Below are 18,764 nucleotides of genomic sequence, written 5' to 3'. Positions count from 1 at the left end.
ACTAGGTTAAGATGAGAATATTCTAACCCGTAGACTAGCTAGGTCATGTACCTGTAAAACTCGGCGCTATAATATCTCTTTCAATATTCTTTAATGATAACCACTTTGATTTTGCTTTGTAACTTTTTTTTCTAGCTGATGATATTGCAATTGGAAGCAATCTGGTATTTGAGACATCACTGTTAACTCCTCCAGACACATTAGAGGTAAGATTTGATAGTTTGGATACAATAGTCTTGAAACATGAATACACCTTTTGTTTTTCTAGGGTTACATTAATAATGTTCTTGAACTGTGAACAAATCTGGGTATTAATACAGGTCAACACAGTGTGGAGCTGGAAGAACACAGTAGGTCAGGCAGCATCAGAACAGTAGGAAATTTGATGTTTTGGGTCAGGACTCTTAAGAACTCCTATTCCTCTGTTGCCTGACCTGCTGTGTTCCTCCAGCTCCACACTGTGTCGAGTCTGACTCCAGCATCTGTAGTTGTTGCTACCTCCATGCATATTAATGCAGTGTGTAATGCGTTAGCTGGACACGGAACAGAAGGAAAATTGGTCATCCACATTCTTCTATGGTTCAGCTGCCTGGATATTTTGATTCAGTACTGTATTAAGTTGTTCTAGGGTATGGTTATAAAAGGAATTGTTTGTAATAGTCAAAGAACAGTTTACTTCACTAACCCTGGGTTGTTAAAAGGTTGCTTTGGAAGTTTTGGCCCTTGATTTCTACTTAATGGCCACCAGTAAATCTGTGTATATGAACAGTTTGAGTTGTAGCTCCCTGTTAATGAATGATCTGCAAATGCTCACTGTCTAATTTGGCATGAACAGCTTTAGTAAAATACTGTTAAAGTATCCTGTGCTTGCTGCCAACAACTTGTGTTTGTGGAGAAAATTGAAGGAAACGAACAGAAATAGGTGTGAAAGCGAAAATCTCAATTGTTTCCTCTGGGTGCTCTGGTTTCCTCCCACAATTCAATAGCATGCAGGTTAGATGGATTGCCTGTGCTAAATTGTCCATAGTCTCCAAGGATGTGCAGGCTAGTTGGATTAGCCATGGAAAATGCGGGTTTAGACATGTAGGGCGGGGAGTTGTGGTCTGAGTGGACTGCTCTTTGAGGGTCAATGTGGACTCAATGAGCTGAATGGCCTGCTTCCATACAGTAGGGAATCTGTGATTCTATGATTCTGACCACATGGAGCAGCTGGAGTTGCAGATGGACTCGTTGTGAAGCACCCATGGTGCTGAGAATGTCCTCTGTAGCATCTTTAGTGAGCTGGCCTCACCACAAGTAAGGGCTACACATGCAGAAAAGTATTTTGACTGTCAGGAAGACTAGTAGGCTGGGCAGTAGCAGTCCACTGCTCCATTTTCTGATAAGTATATGATACTGGATACTTTAGGGGATGGGGGGATGGAAGCAGCAACAGCCAAGTTTGTGGCACCACAATTGGCTCTGCAGTACAGCAGGGTTACAAGACAGCTGGGACAGCTGTTATGATTGCAAATGGAATTGATAGTCAGTTCTTTAGCCTCAGACAAGACTCTTGAATGATATGTTGCCCCCCCTGGTGCCAGGGTCAGGGATGTCTGAGCTGCAGGGCATTCTGAAGTGAGAGGAGGAGCAGCTAGCAGTTGTGGTACATGGCAGTTCCAACAACATGCATTTTAATAAAGAGAGATCCTGCAACAGAAATTGAAGTAGGTATTAGATAAAAAAAGACTACTAAAGTTGTAATCTCCGGATTGCTTCCAGTGCAATACACTACTGAGTTTAGGAAGATGGATCAGATGAATGTGTTGCTAAAAGGATGCTTTAGGTTTTGGAATCATTGGGACCGTTTCTGGTACAAGTGGGACCTATACAAGTTGAACAGGTTGCATTTGCAATGAAATAGGTTCAGTATCCCTACTGGAAGGTCTGTTTGTGATGGGGAGGTTTTACACTGATTTGGCAGGGGTACGGAACACAGTATGAGTGAAGTCAGGAGCAAGGCCCAATCCAGTATAGAAGGAATGCTGGGATAATTCAGACGGAGAAAGCATGTGCATAAGGCACATAGGGGGACAGGAAAGCTAAATTATATCTATTTTAATGTAAGGAGCCTGACCAGTGAAGTGGATGAATTAATTTTGAGTATTGATCATGTGGGAATATGATATTGTTGTAACCACTGCGACATGGTTAAAGGATGGCTAGACCGGCAACTCAACATTCCAGGACATAGAGGTTTGAGGTATAATAGGAGGGATGTAAGAGAGTTGGTAGCATTACATGATTAACAGAGAACACCATCACTGCAGTAATGAGGGAGGATATCTTTGAAAACTCTTGAACCGAAGCCACGTTTAGAGATTAGAAATAAAGAGCAGTTACTTTGGTGGAATTATACTACAGGCCTCCTAACCTTTTCTGATGAAGGGTCTAGGCCCGAAACATCAGCCTCTCTGCTCCTATGATGCTGCTTGGCCTGCTGTGTTCATCCAGCCCTGCACCTTGTTGTCTCGGATTCACCAGCATCTGCAGTTCCTACTATCTTAGAAAAGCAAGGGTTGATGAGGGCTAATCACAGATTTATTAAAGGGAGATCTTGTCTGACTAATTGAACTTTTTGAAAAGGTGACTATATTGATGAGGGTAGTGCAATTGATGTGGTTTGATATGGAGTTCAGTAAAGCCTTTGGCAAAGTCCCACCTGGAAGGCTGGTCCAAAAGGTAAGAGGCCATGGATCCAAGGCAAGTTGGCAAAGGGCACCCAAAATTGGTTTGCAAATAGGGGTGTTGTTTGGTGGTTGGAAGCCTCTGACTAGTAGTATACTGCAGGTTTCAATGCTGGGACCCTTGCTGTTTGTTATGTACATTAACAACTTCAATGTGAATGTAGAACATGTAATTAGTAAGCTTGCAGATGACATGAAAATTGAGTTGATAGTGAGGAGGATGGTCTCTGACTATAGTCTGAAATTGATCAGCTGGGTAAATTGGGCAGAGCAATAGCAGATGGAATTGAATCATGTTAAGTGTGAGGTGATGAATTTTGCGAGGTAAGAGAAGAACTTACTCAATAAATGGCAGGTCCCTAGGGAGTATGAAGGAACAAAAGGATCTTCATGTAGAAGTCTATAGAACCCTGAAGGTGTCAGCACAGGTAGACAGGGTGGTGAAGAACACATTTTAGAATCCTTGCCTTGGTTAGACATGGTGTAGAATGTAGGAGCAGGGAAGTTTTGTTACAACTTTATAGTGCATTGGTTAGATGCAGGTGAATACTGTTTGCAGATCTGGTTGCCAGTTATTGAAGGGACACGATTGCACCAGAGAAGGTGTAGAGAAGATTCACCAGAATGTTGCCTGTGAAGGAAAATCTGTTATGAACAAAGACTGTATAAGCGTTCTTTTTCCCGGAAGCAGAGGAGACTGATGGGGAAATCTGACTGAGCCAAACAAAATTGAAATGTATAGATGGGGTCATTCGTGTGAATCTCTTCCCTGTGGCTGACATGTCTAAATCCAGAGACTCTGCATTTAAGGTGAGGAATAAGAGGTTTTGAGGGAATTGGAGGAAAAGGATATTTTCATCTACAGAGTGGTAATTTTATGGAACATGCTGCCTGAAAGGGTGTTGGCACAGGTACTCCCTCAACAATTAAGAAGCATCTGGACGTGTACTTAAAAAGTGATGGACCAAGTGCAGATAAATGGAATTTGTATTGTTTGATGTCTATTGGTCAGCATAGAGATGGTCGGCCGAAGGGCCTGTTTCTATGCTCTATGACTTTAACTCTGTAAACCTAATGGCATCTTATAAAATGCTTCCTGGAAATTTAAGTTCAGTAATTTCACTGGTTTCCCTTCATCCACAGCAAATGCTGCTTCTCCAAAGAGCTGTACTAAATTGGTTGAACACGATTTACCTTTCACAAAATCATGTTAACTCTCTCTGATTAACTTTAAAATTCTAAGTGCCATGATCTTTAAAAACACATCATTAAAACAACTTTTAATATTTTTTTCATGAATGAAATTAAGTGAACTGGCCCTGACCGTTTTTTTTTATTTAAATGAGTTACATTTGCCATTTTCAGATCTAATAGACCCTCGTATGCATCTAAGGAGTTTTGGAACACTGAATCCAATCTATCAACTATCTCAACAGTCACTTCTTTTCGGACCCTAGGATGAAATCCATTGGAACCTGGGGACATTTTTTTTTCCTTTTTTTATTGTTTGTATCCTTGAGCCTTCTCTGTTGATTTGCTCTTTGATTTGTATACTCTATCTTTTTAGTTGTGGTCTGTTAACCATTTCCTACATTAATATTTTTCTCCTTTGCTTTACCTCTCTTTGAAGTCACATGACACTGAGTTATAGTCCTACAAGTTTATTTGAAATCACAAGGTTTTGGGGCAGTGCTCCTTCATCGGGTGAAAGATTGTCAAATCCAACACAGCCAATTACCGCCCAATCAGTCTACTCTTGATCACCAGTAAAGTGGTGGAAGGTGTAATCAGCAGTGCTGTCAAGGAGCACCGGCTCAACAATAACTTGCTGAGCAGTTTGGGTTCTTCCAGGCCAGTCAGCTCCTGACTTCTTTACAACCTTAGTTCAAACATGGACAAAGGTGGTAAATTCCAGAGGTGATATGAGAGTGATAGCCCTTGGTATCAAAACTGCATTTGATTTGTGTGGTATCAAGGAGCCCTAACAAAACTGGAATGAATGGACATCAGAGGCTTGTGGTCATTCCTGACACATAAGATGGTCACTGTTGTTGGAGCATAGCCATCTCCTCTCCAGGGCATCTCTCTAGGAGTTCCTCAAGGTAGTGTCCTAGACCCAATCACCTTCAGCTACTTTAGGGTGGTATGGTGGCTCAATGGTTAGCACTGCTGCCTTACAATGCCAGGGACCTGGGTTTGATTCCACACTCGGGTGACCGTCCGTGTGGAGTTTGTGTATTGTCCCAATGTCTGCATGGGTTTTCTCTGGGTTACTCCAGTTTCCTCCCACAGTCCAAAGATGTGTATGTTAGATGGATTGGCTTTGCTAAATTGCTGTGTAGTGTCCAGGGATGTGTAGGTTTGATGAATTAGCCATGGGAAATGCAGAGTTACAGTCATGGGATGGGGGAGTGGGTCTGGGTAGGATGCTCTTCAAGGGGGTCAGTGTGAACTCGGGATGAATGACGTGTAAGGTTAAAAGTAGGGATGTTTGCCAATGATGCTGAACATTGCACAATCATTCATGACTCCTCAGATAATGAAACAGTCCATGTTCAAATGCAAGGTCTGGGCAATATCCAGGCTTGGGCTGACAAGTGGCAAGCAACATCTGCACTAGGCAATGATCATCTCCAATAAGACCACTGCCCTTGATATTCAGTGGTGTTACCATCACTGAAAACTCACTACCAACATCCTGGGGGAAGAGAGGGGAGCAGTAACCATTGACCAGAAACTAAAGTAGACTCACCAAATGAACACAGTGGCTACAAGAGCAGGTCAGAGGCTAGGAATACTGCAGTGAGTAACTCACCTGACTGCTCAAAGCAAAGCACAAGTCAATGTGTTTGAATGTTCCTCATTTGCCTAGATAGCTCTAACAAAACTCAAGAAGCTTGATACCATCCAGGACAATGCACCCCCCCTTGATTGGCAGCACATCCATAAACATCTACTCTCCACCAATGATGCTCAGTAGTGGCAGTGAGTACAATCTACAAGATGCACTGCAAAAATTCATCAAAGATCCAAGAGCAACAAAGGCAGCAGATACATGGGAATACCGCCACCTGCAAGTTTCCCTCCAAGCTACTCTTCACCATGACTGGGAAATATTTCGTTGTTCTTTTCACTGTCGCCGGGTCAAAATCTTGGCATTCCACCCATTAGGGCATTGTGGAATAACCTACAGCACACAGACTGCAACAGTCAAGAAGGCAAACCATTACCACCACCTAAGAATGGCCAGCTAACGATGCCCATGTCTTACAAATTAATAAGAAAAGACCAGGGGAGTGGTGGTTGTTGTAGTGCGAAGGAGATTTGGTGTAAGTGATAATGATAGTATATAGGTCAGCTCAGCTGAAAGCAAAGCAAAGAAAACTAGACATTGAAGGAAGTCCAGGGAAGGTTTGAAAAAGCAAATAGGTGACAGAATTCACAACCTGAAGAGACCAGAAGTCTGTAAAATGGCTAAATGTGAAATGATGTACTGTGGCTCCAGTTTGCATTAGATGTCATTAGAATGCTGGAATATCAAAAAAAAAAATCCTCAATCCTGTTGGGAAATTACTAAGGCTGAAGTTCTTGAACTCTGCCTTCTGAGTCCCTTTTACCAGTCTCAACTGCTACCATAATTTACTGACCCTATCCCAAGCAGTGTGACTGTCTCTTGATACAAAGTATCCAGGTAACTTTCTCATTCCCTGATGTGTTGCAGAGTTGACAGCTCACCCTCCAGCTCAATGATTCTAAGCCAAAGCTCTGAGTTGCACACTCTTACTGTAGACATGGTTGCTCCAAATCACACTGCCATCCAGGAGCTCCCATGTGCAACATTCTTGGCACTTCATCTGGCATGTTACCCTCATTTTTTGGTTAAAATTCGATCATATTTTCCTTTTTTATATATTTTATTAACCCTTCTGTCTGCTCCTGTACTATTTTAAACCTTGGAAATGGAACATACTTTAGCTACTTAACAGACAGTCACTAAAAAGTGAGCTGCTTCCGCTGCAGTCATGTAAATAGGTAGGTGGTCCTGGAGGTGGAAAAGACAGGAAAAAGTGATGAAGTACTTCTTCCCCCTCTTTCCAACTGTTCGCAATTGCAAGTACTCTGAAGCTTCACTCATTGCTAAGTCACTCTGCCGTACCTGCATTTAGAAGCTTCATCTTAGCTCAAATACAGAATCACAGAAGTGTTGGAGTGCAAAAGGAGGCCATTTGGCCTATTTTACCTTCACCTGCTCAACAAATGATAATGATTATGATTACCGAGTGCCAACCCCATTCTGTATTTTCCCCATTATGTATTTTCCCCATACCCTTGCATAGATTTTTTTTATGCAAATAATCCATCTAATGCCTCAATTGAATCTCCCTCTACCACACTTCCATTGCATGTCCTAACTGCTCACTGTATGAAAAATGTTTGTTTTTTTTCCCCTCACCTTGCATTTGCTTCTTTTGAAAATCACTTCAAATCTATGCCTTCTGTTTCTCAATCGTTTTACAAGCAAGAATAGTTTCTCCCTATCTACACTATCCAGCCCACGCAATTTTGAAAACCTCGAGCAAATCACAAAGGAGAAGTTCCAGCTTGTTCAATCTATCCTCGTAACCAATATTTCTCATCCCTGGAAATTTTTGCATTCTTGCTTCTGCACACTGTGTTCAGATCCTTCCTGTAATGTGGTGCCCAGAACTGTACAGAACTGAGGTCTAATGCTTGACTTGTGCAAGTTCAACCTCCCCTTCTTGCTCTTGTACTGTTTACTATATGGCATAGAAAAAGGTTTCTGCGTGTTCCCTTAAGTTGAACTGTTCTGCAGTGAAAAGCTTGTACATTCTCAAGTTTTGATTTAAATTTTAGAATTTGAACAGTAAATTTCAGTTAAGTGTAAATTTCAATCATAGAATCATTAGAATCAATCAATCAATCATAGAATCCCTACAGTGTGGAAACAGGCCATTCGGCCCAACAAGTCCACACTGCCCCTCCAAAGAGCATCCCACCCAGATCCACTCCCCTACCCCTGTATTTCCCCATGTCTAACCCAACTAATCTAAACATCCCTGGGCACAATGGGCAATTTAGCATGGCCAATCCACCGAGCATGCACCTCTTTGGACTGTGGGAAGAAACCTGAGCACCCGGAGGAAACTCACGTGGGCACAGGGAGAACGTGCAAACTCCACACAGACAGTTGCCCAAGGCTGAAATTGAACCCGGGTCCCTGGCACTGTGAGGCAGCAGTGCTAACCACTGACCCACCGTGCCACAGTTAAATTTAGATTTTTGGAAAGAAATTAAGATTCCATTACTCATCCAACTTCCAGCTCTCTGTTCAAAGTCATACTTGGTGAAAGTTTCTATTCTACTACTTCCGTGCTTTTCTCTAGCTTGTTTGAGTAATTGCTAATCATTAATGTCTTTCACCTACTACTTCAAAGAAACATTGTGATTAAGCTATTGCAGTCCTCGAAAATCATTTGTTTTCCTGTTTTTTTTAAATACATGAGCATAGTCCATCTTCCAAGACTTCCATAACTTTTGATATGAATTGATGCAATCCATCTGGAACAAAACATAAGATGAGAGGAGATAATTCATAAATGTCTTCACACTGCCTTCCAATGTCAAGTTTACCTATCAACTTTTTCTGTGAAGTATTAGGCAAGGTACTTATTTAATATTTTCTGCCATTTTGCTTTCATTACTTATCAGGATATACACAATAAACTTATCTTAATTTGTCATTGCTTCTTGGGTCGGTCAGATATTTTACAACCACACACGTTCCCAGGGTTTGTATCATTGTACAGTTTCATCATCAATTCCTTTATTGTCCTACAGTTAAATAGGATTCCTGTGAAAGTTCAGCCTCATGTCTACCTGCTGGCTTAAAAATTTCATAAACATCCTACCAGTGGTTTACCAGCTTATCCTCCCAGCTCTTAAACTCTATTCCTCAACTCAAAGTCAAGCACGTAACATGTCACCTCAACCACTTCATCCACCCACCATGATACCATAAGGGACCACTGTACATTCATGCTAAGATCTCTCCGATCATTGGTGCGTCCCAGGATCCCACTGTTCATCATGTACTCCCTTGCCTTGCTTGTCCTGCCCAAGTACATCACATCATTTTTATTTCTTGCCACTGATCAGCCCATCTATATCCTCTTGTAGTCTAAGGCTATTCTCTTCACTACCCTATTTACCACCCTGCCAATTTCTGTATCATCATTTATATAAATCATAAACAGCAAGAGCCCCAAAACTGACCCCTTTTGGAGTCCCATTAGACACAGACTTGCAATCAGAAAAAATGCCCTCAACCATCACCTTCCTGCTACTCAGCCAGGTCTGTCCAATTTGCCAAATCTCTTCAGATCCCATGGGCTCTTACTTTTCGCTATCAGTCTCCTATGCAAGACTTTAGCAAAAGCCTTGCTAAAGTCCAAGTAGACTAGTTGGCCTCATCTACATACCTTGTCACATCTTCAAAAAATTCAATCAAGTGATTAGACATGACCTCCCCTTTAATAAAACCATGCTGATTATTCTTGATTAATTCCTGCCCTTACAAATGCAGATTAATTCTATTGCTCAGAATTGCTGCCAAAAGTTTCCTCACCACTGAATTTAGACTGACCAGCTTTTAGTTTCCTGGTTTATCCCTTGCTCCCTTCTTGAATCATTTACCACATTGTCTGTCCTTTGACACCTCTCCTGTGGCCAGAGGGGAATTGAACATTTTTGCAAGTGCCCTTGTTATTTCTTCCTTCATGTCACTTGATGACCTAGGATATAATTTGTCCCACTGTGGAGATTTCTTTTCTTTAAAAACCTACTAAACCATTCTCAATCTCCACACTGTCTATGCTAATTTCTTTAATTATATCGCAGGTCTTCTCTCTGATACCTATATCCATGATGTCCCTCTCACGAGTGAACACTGACCCAAAGTATTCATTTGGAACACTACCTACGTTCTCAGAGTCCACACAGAAATTACTGCTGTGGTCTCTAAAATGAACCTACTCCTTCCCTTGTTATCCTTTTTACCCTGAATATATCTGTAAAACAACTTGGGACTTTCCGTTAGTTTTACCTGTCAATGTCCTTTTATATACCCTTTTTAGCTTCTTTGAGCCCCTAGTATCTGCCACAAGCCTCCCTTTTTCTTTCAATCTAATGCTGTATGTTGTTTGATATCTAAAGTGCGCAGGAGTTGATGGTCCCACCCTTTTTATTTATCCGAACATGTTGGTCCTGCTTTTTCCATATTGCATTCTTGAATGCATCCCACTGTTCTAAGAGAGATTTATCTGAAAGTACCTGCTCCCAGTCCACTGACCAAATCAAAAAAGTTATGGAGGGTATTCCATATAATCTTGAGTAATATTCCATGATTAAGTGTTATCTGGGACTGTGGTAATTATGCTCAACAATATTTCTGGGCAAAGATATTTCCAATTTTTGACTAAATATCTGATACTTGACTTGCTGAGATGAATGGGAATGTTAATTTCTGTGATTAAGGCCTGCAGGCTTGCTGTCTGTCTAATAAAGTTGTATGTTTTTAATCCAGAAAGTGAAGATACCATCAAGTAAGTTTTGGGGGAAGATGTCCACAAAGGTTCAGGTCCCAGCAAATGAAGAGCACACATCAGGTACAGGTCCTAGGATTAGAGTTCACCCTATGAACCCAAGTTGAATGGAATAATTATTAGTTTTAAGTTATCATTTTTAAACCAGCTAGAATTTTTTTTTGTAGCAATTTGTATTTATATAGTGCCTTAATGTAATAAAGCATCATAAGGCACTTCATATTAGCATTATAAGACAAACAAATAGATGTCATCTGTGACTTTTCATACTGGCAATTGTGGAAATTTTTATTTGGCTATTCAGTGTTCTATAAATAAATCCCAACGTGTTTTCTGCCCCTTGCTGTTTCCTAACTCCACTCAAACTGATTCTATAATTTATTGGGTTTTTTTCTTCTTCTGTTCTACGTTCCTTTCTTTCCACGGTAAAACTAAAATAGTGTAGATGCTAGAAACAAGAAATAAAAAACAACATGGAGACAGCATTTCTGGAGAGACACAAAGTAAATATTTTGAGTTGAACATGTTGGTTTAGACCTGAAGGTAAAATTATGGGGGTTGTGGGGTTTAGGTAAGAAGGAGAATAGTAAAGGGATAGGGTTAGATTGTTACATGTCCTACAATGAAAAGCAAAGGGAGTGGTAATAAATGAAATATAATTGTGTCCAGAGTGTGTGTAAATGACAGAATAATAAACTGCCATATCCAAAACCAAAAACATTTTTTAAAAAAAAACAAGATTTAGACTTGCACAAGGCAAAAAACACATCTCCTCACAATGGTGGCAGAATTCATGGTCTGAAATTATTGAGTAGAAATTGAGGACAAACTAATTGCTAACATGGTTTTGAGAGGGAGGGGAAGAGGGGAGTGTAGAATTGTGAGAAGAGGGTTGGACACCATTGAGGACCCTGTCAACCATTGAGAGATGCCCACAGTTGAGGAAAAAGGGAGACTTACCAGAAGTCTTGGGGTCCATGTCCATAGATCCCTCAAAGTTGATAGGGTTGTAAAGAAGGCGTATGGGTTGTTGGCTTTCATTGGCAGAGGAATTGAGTTTAAGAGCCGTGAGGTTATCTGCAGCTCTATAAAACTCTGGTGAGACCACATTTGGAATATTGTGTTCAGTTCTGGTCACCTCATTTTAGGAAGCATGTGGAAGCTTTAGAGAGGGTGCAAAGGAGATTTACCAGGATGCTGCCTGGACTGGAGGGCAGGTCTATGAGGAAAGGTTGCGGGAACTAGGGCTTTTCTCATTGGAGCAAAGAAGGATGAGAGGTGACTTGATAGAGGTGTACAAGATGATGAGGCATGGATAGAATGGATAGTCGGAGACTTTTTCCCAGGATGGAAATGACTATTACGAGGGGGCATAATTTTAAGGTGATTGGAGGAAGGTATAGGGGAGATGTCAGAGGTAGGTTCTTTACACAGAGAGTGGTGGGCATGTGGAATGCGCTGCCAGCGGTAGTAGTGGAGTCAGATACATTAGGGACGTTTAAATGACTCTTGGATAGGCACATGGAGGATAGTAAAATGTTGAGTATGCAGGATAGATTGATCTTAGTAGAATAATAGGTCAGCACAACATCGTGGGCCGAAGGGCCTGTACTGTTCTATGTTCTATGTTTTTTAAATGCTGTTATAGAACACATGTGAAGGAGAAATTAAGTCCTTGAAGGAGGCATCGTGAAGACCTGTATTCGAGGTAGTTGGTGGTTTGAGACAGCCCATTTCCAGAAATGGAGTTAAACATTTGCAGAAGGATGATGTCAGAGTTTGATCATAAAGGTGAGACATGGAGTAATTGGAAGCAAAATTATTTGTTTTCCAATTTCAGGTGAGAGCAAGGAACTCACCAATACAGACATCAATATGCTGGAAAAGAGTTAGGAAGAGGACCTGAATAGGATTGGAACAAGGAATGTAATTCATCCTGCAAAAAGACAGGCAAAATAATGAAGACTGACCTAGGCACCCTATCTGTTATGACCAGTTAAAGGGAAAAAAAATTAAATGAGGAGAAGTTCAGCCAAGCAGAGAAAGGTGGTGGTGGCTGATGACTGGTTGCATCTCTGCTCAGAGAGCCTTCAGACAGCCCTGATGGAAGATGAAAAGATGTAAATGGATACCCATAGTGAAGATGTGGTGGTAGTTGACCACAGATGGAGAGTGTCAAAGGAATTACAGATGTGGTATGGACCAGATAGGGAGGAAAAGCCAGGTTGATATGAGGAGGTGGGGGGTTAGAAAATAGTTGTGGGGCAGGAACAGTATTTCTGTCTGCATTCTTTATCTCATTTACTGTCAGGCCCTAACCCCATCTTTTGCCTCTGCTCTGAAAATCGAGAATTTTTAAAAACCCATTCACAGTATGGCTAGGCCAGCATTTATTGCCTATCCCTAATTCAGTCAGTGTCACATGTAGGCCAGACCAGGCAAGTACAGCAGTTTGCTTCCCTGAAGGACATTACTGAACCAGATGGGCTTTTTTGATAATTGGCATTTGATTCATGGTCATATTAGATTCTTAATTTCAGATTTTTATTGAATTCTGATTCCACCATCTGCCATAGTGGAATTCAAACTCGAGTCCTGGAACGTTACTTGGGTCTCTGGATTTTCAGTCCAGAGGTAATACCAATAGGCCATCACCTCCCCTTGTAACCCGAAGTAACCTGAAGTGAGTAGTTCTCAACCTTGGCTACTATGCAATCATATTTATTACATCAAGCCTACTAATTTCCAAATGTTAATTGTCTATCAATGTATTTATTTTGTTGTGCATCCTTTACATGTTCAGTTATTGTGGCTTTAGCTTTAAATTCTCATAGAATCATAGAATCCCAGCAGTGTGGAAACAGGCCCTTCAGCCCAACAAGTCCACACCGAACCTCAACGTCCCACCCAGACCCATCCCCCTATAACCCACCTAATCTACACATCCCTGAACACTATGGACAATTTAGCATGGCCAATCCACCTAACCCGCACATCTTTGGACTGTGGGAGGAAACCGGAGCACCTAAAGGAAACCCACGCAGACACTGGGAGAATGTGCAAACTCCACACAGACAGTTGCCCGAGGCTGGAATTGAACCCGGTTCCCTGGCGCTGTGAGGCAGCAGTGCTAACCACTGTGCCACCATGCCGTCACACGGTTATGATATACATCATAAAAAAGTCAATGAGTCCAGTCACACAAATTTGAATACAGTGCTGCAAGAAGTTAGTTGACCTCGCACAAATTTTCACCTTCAGTGGATATATCTTCAAATACTCCTTTCCAACTGCATGAATATCCTGAAGCACTACTCAATTCATCATCAATCAGAACATTGTATCTGATGTTCAGATGCTGTGCTGATTCTCACATTTAACACTGCTGAAAACCTAAACTGATCACTAGGTCTGTTGAGGCACCCCTCCAGAGGAATATGGAGCACAAACTGGCTATCTTTCAAGAAGACAACATTTGTCCTCTCATCCCTGCTGCACCACAGATGACATTACCTGTCAACCAACTGGCCCGTACATTCAAATATACTGCAATTTGCAACTATGTCTATTTGAGAGCATCTTGCAAGGCTATTGGAGTCCCTTCCAATGAAAGTCAGCCATTCTGCTTGAGCTGGCACTGCCCAGAAATGAAAGGATCAGTGAAGATATACAGAAGATGGACTTGTACTGATTGGAATGAGGGCCAGGCGGATCCCATTGAGTATGAGATCCCTGACTGGTGTTAACCTGAGATCTCAGTCAATAAGATCCACTTAGCCCTTGTTCCAATCACTACAGACATGAAGGAAAAAAACGATGAATAATAGACTTCCTATGTGATATGGCATGATTTAATTGTGGATTTGATTTGGATTTCTTACTTTTTAGTGTTTTGTCTTTACTTTGTGGCCAGACAGGATCTGTGATGGCAAATGACAGAGAAAAGTTCAAGTTTGAACTGTTGTTGAATGGAGAATTGGGGTTGATAATTATTGGTATCTCAGTGAGATGTTCTTTATAGATAACCCATTTAAAATGCATCAGACTCTTTCTTGAATGTGCCAGTGAGTTGGCCTCCACAGCCTTTTGAGGTAGTGAATTTCATAGGTCCACTGCACATTGAGTGAAGAAATGTTTCCTTATCTCAGTCTGAAATGGCCTACTCCATATAGAATATAGAACGTTGAACAGTACATCACTGGAACAGGCCCTTCATCCCACTATATCTGTGCTGATCATGGTGCCATTCTAAACTAATCCCATTTGCCTGCACATGTTCCTTATCCCTCTATTCCCTGTCTGCTCATGTGTTTGTCTGAATGCCTCTTAGCTGTTGCTATCATATCTGCCTCTACCACTTCCCCAGGCGTCGCGTTCCAGGCACCTGTCACGCTATGTATCAAAAACTTGTCTTGCCCATCTCCTTTAAACTTCACCCCTCTCACCTTAAACATAACTTGGTTTAAACTCTATCTGCCATTCCTCCGCCCAACTTTCCAACTGGTCTATGTCCTGCTGTATCCTTTGATAACCTGCCTCACTATCCACAACTTCACCAATTTTTGTGTCATCTGCAAATTTACTAATCAGATGACTGATATTTTCATCCAATTCCTTTATAAACAACAGAGGTCCTGACCCTGATCCTTGCAGAACACCACTGGTGAGACCTCCAGTCAGAAGGCTACTACTCCACAATTACCCTTGTCCTATGACCAAGCCAATTTTGTATCCAACTTACCAATTCACCATGGACCCCTTGTAAATTAATCTTCTGGACCAACCTACCATGATGGCCCTTGTCAAATGCTTTAGTAAAATCAATATATACAATATGTGCTGCCCTGCCCTCATCAATCATCCAGTTTGAGCTTGTCTTAGGAACCAACATAAATTCAGGCAAGAGCAAGGCCATATTCATAGAATCCCTACAGTGTGGAAACAGGCCCTTCGGCCCAACAAGTCCACACCAACCCTCAGAGCATCCCATCCAGACCCATTCCCCTATAACCCACCTAACCTACACATCCCTGGGCACTATGGGTAACTTAGCATGGCCAATTCACCTAGCCTGCACATCTTTGGACTGTGGGAAGAAACTGGAGCACCCAAAGGAAACCCACGCAGACACAGGGAGAATGTGCAAACTCCACACAGACAGTTACCCAGGTTCCTGGTGCTGTGAGGCAGCAGTGCTAACCACTGAACCAGTGTACCGCCCCTAGCAGAGACTGCACCACAAGCGTCCCATGCGGACACAGAACATGCACCTAGCGGCAAGGATCTGACACACATGGTCAGTATGGGGATTCTGTTTCCCAATTGCACCTTAATCGCTAATGCTCTGTTACATTTGTTAAGCTCTCTGCCCCTTCATTTATTCTGCTTATTTTATATGTTTTATCATTGCTTTGCCCTCTCCTTCAGCCTTTAACGTTTCTTTTCCTGCTTTTTGAATTAATCCTTTGAGTCCACTGATCACCCTTCTCTCTGCATCAGTTTAAAACAATATGTATCATGTTCATTACGTTTGCCAGGATACTGGTCCCAGCTTGATTTTAAATGGAGCCTGACCCACAACAATGATTCCTCCTCATTATTGTATTCATACTAGCACCTCAAAGTGAACCTACTGCCTCTCAGCAAATTATTTTGTAAATAGTCTTTGGTAGGAACAGGGTACAGCATAGCTCAGGTTTACAAAAAAAAAACTTGAGATTACTAAAAATGCATTTTATTGAAGCTTTTTGTCAAGTACTCGTAAGGAAAGTTTGCAAGAATACCAGTTAAAGGGGAAAGCCAACATTAACTGTATGAGAGGAGAATGCTAATTGGTTGGTGTGTAGACTCTGGTGGAAGCACTGTCAGGATGCAGCAGTTGATGACTGACAGTTAACTGCCAGGCTTTGTTTAGGTTTTAAATTGGGCATGTTATCTTATCTGTCAGAGCATTGCCCTGAGCAATGAGCCAGTGAATGAATGTCACCTATTTTGTTGGGTTGAAACAGAAGCAACCCATGCACACATTCTTTTTGTCTGAAGAGGACAAAATTAACGTGTCCACTGAACGTTACAAGTGCAACACATTGCAAGACTAATTGACAATCCTAAGTTGGTTGTTGGTGTAATTCTTTGCACACAAGATTATCCAGTAAAGATTTGTCCAATTACAGAGTCGTATCTAATGTTTGATATTGTTCTGCAAGCATGGCTGGTTGGCCATGGTCAGTACCTTTTTTATTCTTGTTGTGAAAGACCAAAGGGCTATGTTGTTTGATGTCATCTGCTATTCATTTGGAAGATACAGCATACATACCTAGTATTGCACCAATACTGAAGTTCATGTACTGAAGTTTGTTGTATAGGCAGAGGCTTAGAGATGCATGGAAAGCATGTTTAGAGGGCCATCACACTGTTGCTGAAGAGAGTAAAGGAAAGAAGGAAATGGGTGACTATCAGTTGTCAAGGAGAAACAGGCAGTGAAGGAGTCCCTGTGGCCAAGCTCATACGAGTTTTCCATTTTGTAGTCTGAGGGTGATGCTGCTACCTCCAAGGAAGTGCAGTCAGAACCAGGCTTCTGATTCCACAAGTGGTCTGACTGTACAGGATGGGAGGATGAAGAAAACAAGTGAAATAGTGATGGGGGTTGCAGACATGACTCCAGGATGGGGTGTTGCCTCCCTGGTGCCAAAGTCAGGAATGTCACTGACGACAGGACATCCTGAGAGGGGAGGGTGATAAGACAGAGGTTGGTACCAATGCGTGCCATAATGTCATAGGTTGAACAAGGGATGAGGTCTTGCATCAAGAGTTGATGGAGCTAGGAAGGAGATTGAGGAAGAGGACCTTTGAAGGTTGTAATCTCAGGCTTACTCACAGTGCTAAGGTCTAGCAAACTCAGATGTAGGAGAATTGAGCAGATGAATGCATGGCTCAAGAAGCTGTGCAGCAGAAAAGGTTTTAGGTTCTTGGTCTGGTGAAGATGAGACCTTGACGAGTGCAATTGCCTGCACCTGAACCAGAATAGGACCACCATCCCTTGTGGAATGCCTGCTGACAAGTGTTGTGCTGTTGTCTGGCATACTGACCACTACATTGCAGAGGCTGAGTGACAGGTCTTGAATACCTTCTATTTATCCCAGATCATGACCCCAGAATGGAACATTAGGTCATTGTGTCCACAACGGTCACTAAACTTTTTCATCTGGTGATCTCCCCTCCAATCCATGCTCCATTTCCCCACCCACCACTTCTACCTCCTCAGAACTCATCTCTTCCGACCATGACTGTTTGTTTTTTTTTATTTCTTCTCCCTTGTCCTGTCCCTTCCAACTTTAAATCTACAATTCCTCTCGCACTTTACGTCAGTTTCAGAATTTCCAATTCATTGTCCAGTTCACTGACCAGTTCATTCCAGTTCAGCTGCCTCTTTACCATGGGTGTTCAATCCCTTTTATACATCGATCCCCCAATCAGGATGGTCTCAGGGCTCTCTGCTTCTTCCTAGCTAAAAGACCTGAACTGATCCCATCAACCACCACCCTCCTCCAGCCGGCTAAGCTCATTATCCCCCAGAACAACTTTTCTTTTAACTTCTGTCACTTTCTTCAGGTCAAAAGGGTAGCCCTTCATACCCACGTGGGCCCCAGTTAAGCCTGTCTCTTTTGCTGGGTACATGGAACATCTTTGTCCTATTCTGGCCCCCATCCACAACTCTTTCTCCAATATATCAATCGCAATATTGGTGCTGCTTCCTTCTCTCATCTGGAACTGGAAAAGTTTATCTATTTTTCGCTTCCAATTTCCACCCTGCTCTTACCTTTACCGGGCCCATCTCTGACTTGGTCCATTTCTGGGGATAGGCTGCTCACCAATATCCACAACAAACCCACTGCCTCCCACAGTTACATTGACTACACATCCTCACCCCCTGCTTCCTGTAAAGACATAGAACATAGAACATAGAACATTACAGCGCAGTACAGGCCCTTCGGCCCTCGATGTTGCGCTGACCTGTGAAACCAATCTGAAGCCCATCTAACCTAAACTATTCCATTATCATCCATATGTTTATCCAATGACCATTTAAATGCCCTTAAAGTGGGCGAGTCTACTATTTTTGCAGGCAGGGCATTCCACGCCCTTACTACTCTCGGAGTAAAGAGCCTACCTCTGACATCTGTCCTATATCTATCACCCCTCAATTTAAAGCTATGTCCCCTTGTGCTAGCCATCACCATCCGAGGAAAAAGGCTCCCACTGTCCACCCTATCTCATCCTCTGATCATCTTGTATGTCTCTATCAAGTCACCTCTTAACCTTCTTCTCTCTAACGAAAACAGCCTCAAGACCCTCAGCCTTTCCTCATAAGACCTTCCCTCCATACCAGGCAACATCCTGGTAAATCTCCTCTGCA

General features: G+C 42.1%; 1 protein-coding gene across 9 annotated transcripts in view; it reads left to right on the top strand.

The window, feature by feature from the left end:
* Positions 1-18,764, top strand: part of LOC125486260 (synaptonemal complex protein 2-like) — a 299,464-nt gene that overhangs the window by 197,743 nt on the left and 82,957 nt on the right. For all 9 annotated transcript variants that reach the window (XR_007264933.1, XM_048613014.1, XM_048613007.1 and 6 more), the window contains 2 exons: positions 136-206; positions 10,330-10,411. Coding sequence is in view for 8 of the 9 variants with exons in the window: in XM_048613014.1 (XP_048468971.1) it covers positions 136-206; positions 10,330-10,411 (153 nt within the window). In the remaining variant the exon portion in view is untranslated. The remainder of the gene's footprint in view (positions 1-135; positions 207-10,329; positions 10,412-18,764) is intronic.

The sequence above is a fragment of the Rhincodon typus genome, chromosome 2 (genome assembly GCF_021869965.1).
Source record: "Rhincodon typus isolate 14 chromosome 2, sRhiTyp1.1, whole genome shotgun sequence".
Taxonomy (NCBI): domain Eukaryota; kingdom Metazoa; phylum Chordata; class Chondrichthyes; order Orectolobiformes; family Rhincodontidae; genus Rhincodon; species Rhincodon typus.
The sequence above is the reverse complement of the archived record's forward strand: the minus strand, read 5'-3'. Positions and strand labels throughout refer to the sequence as shown.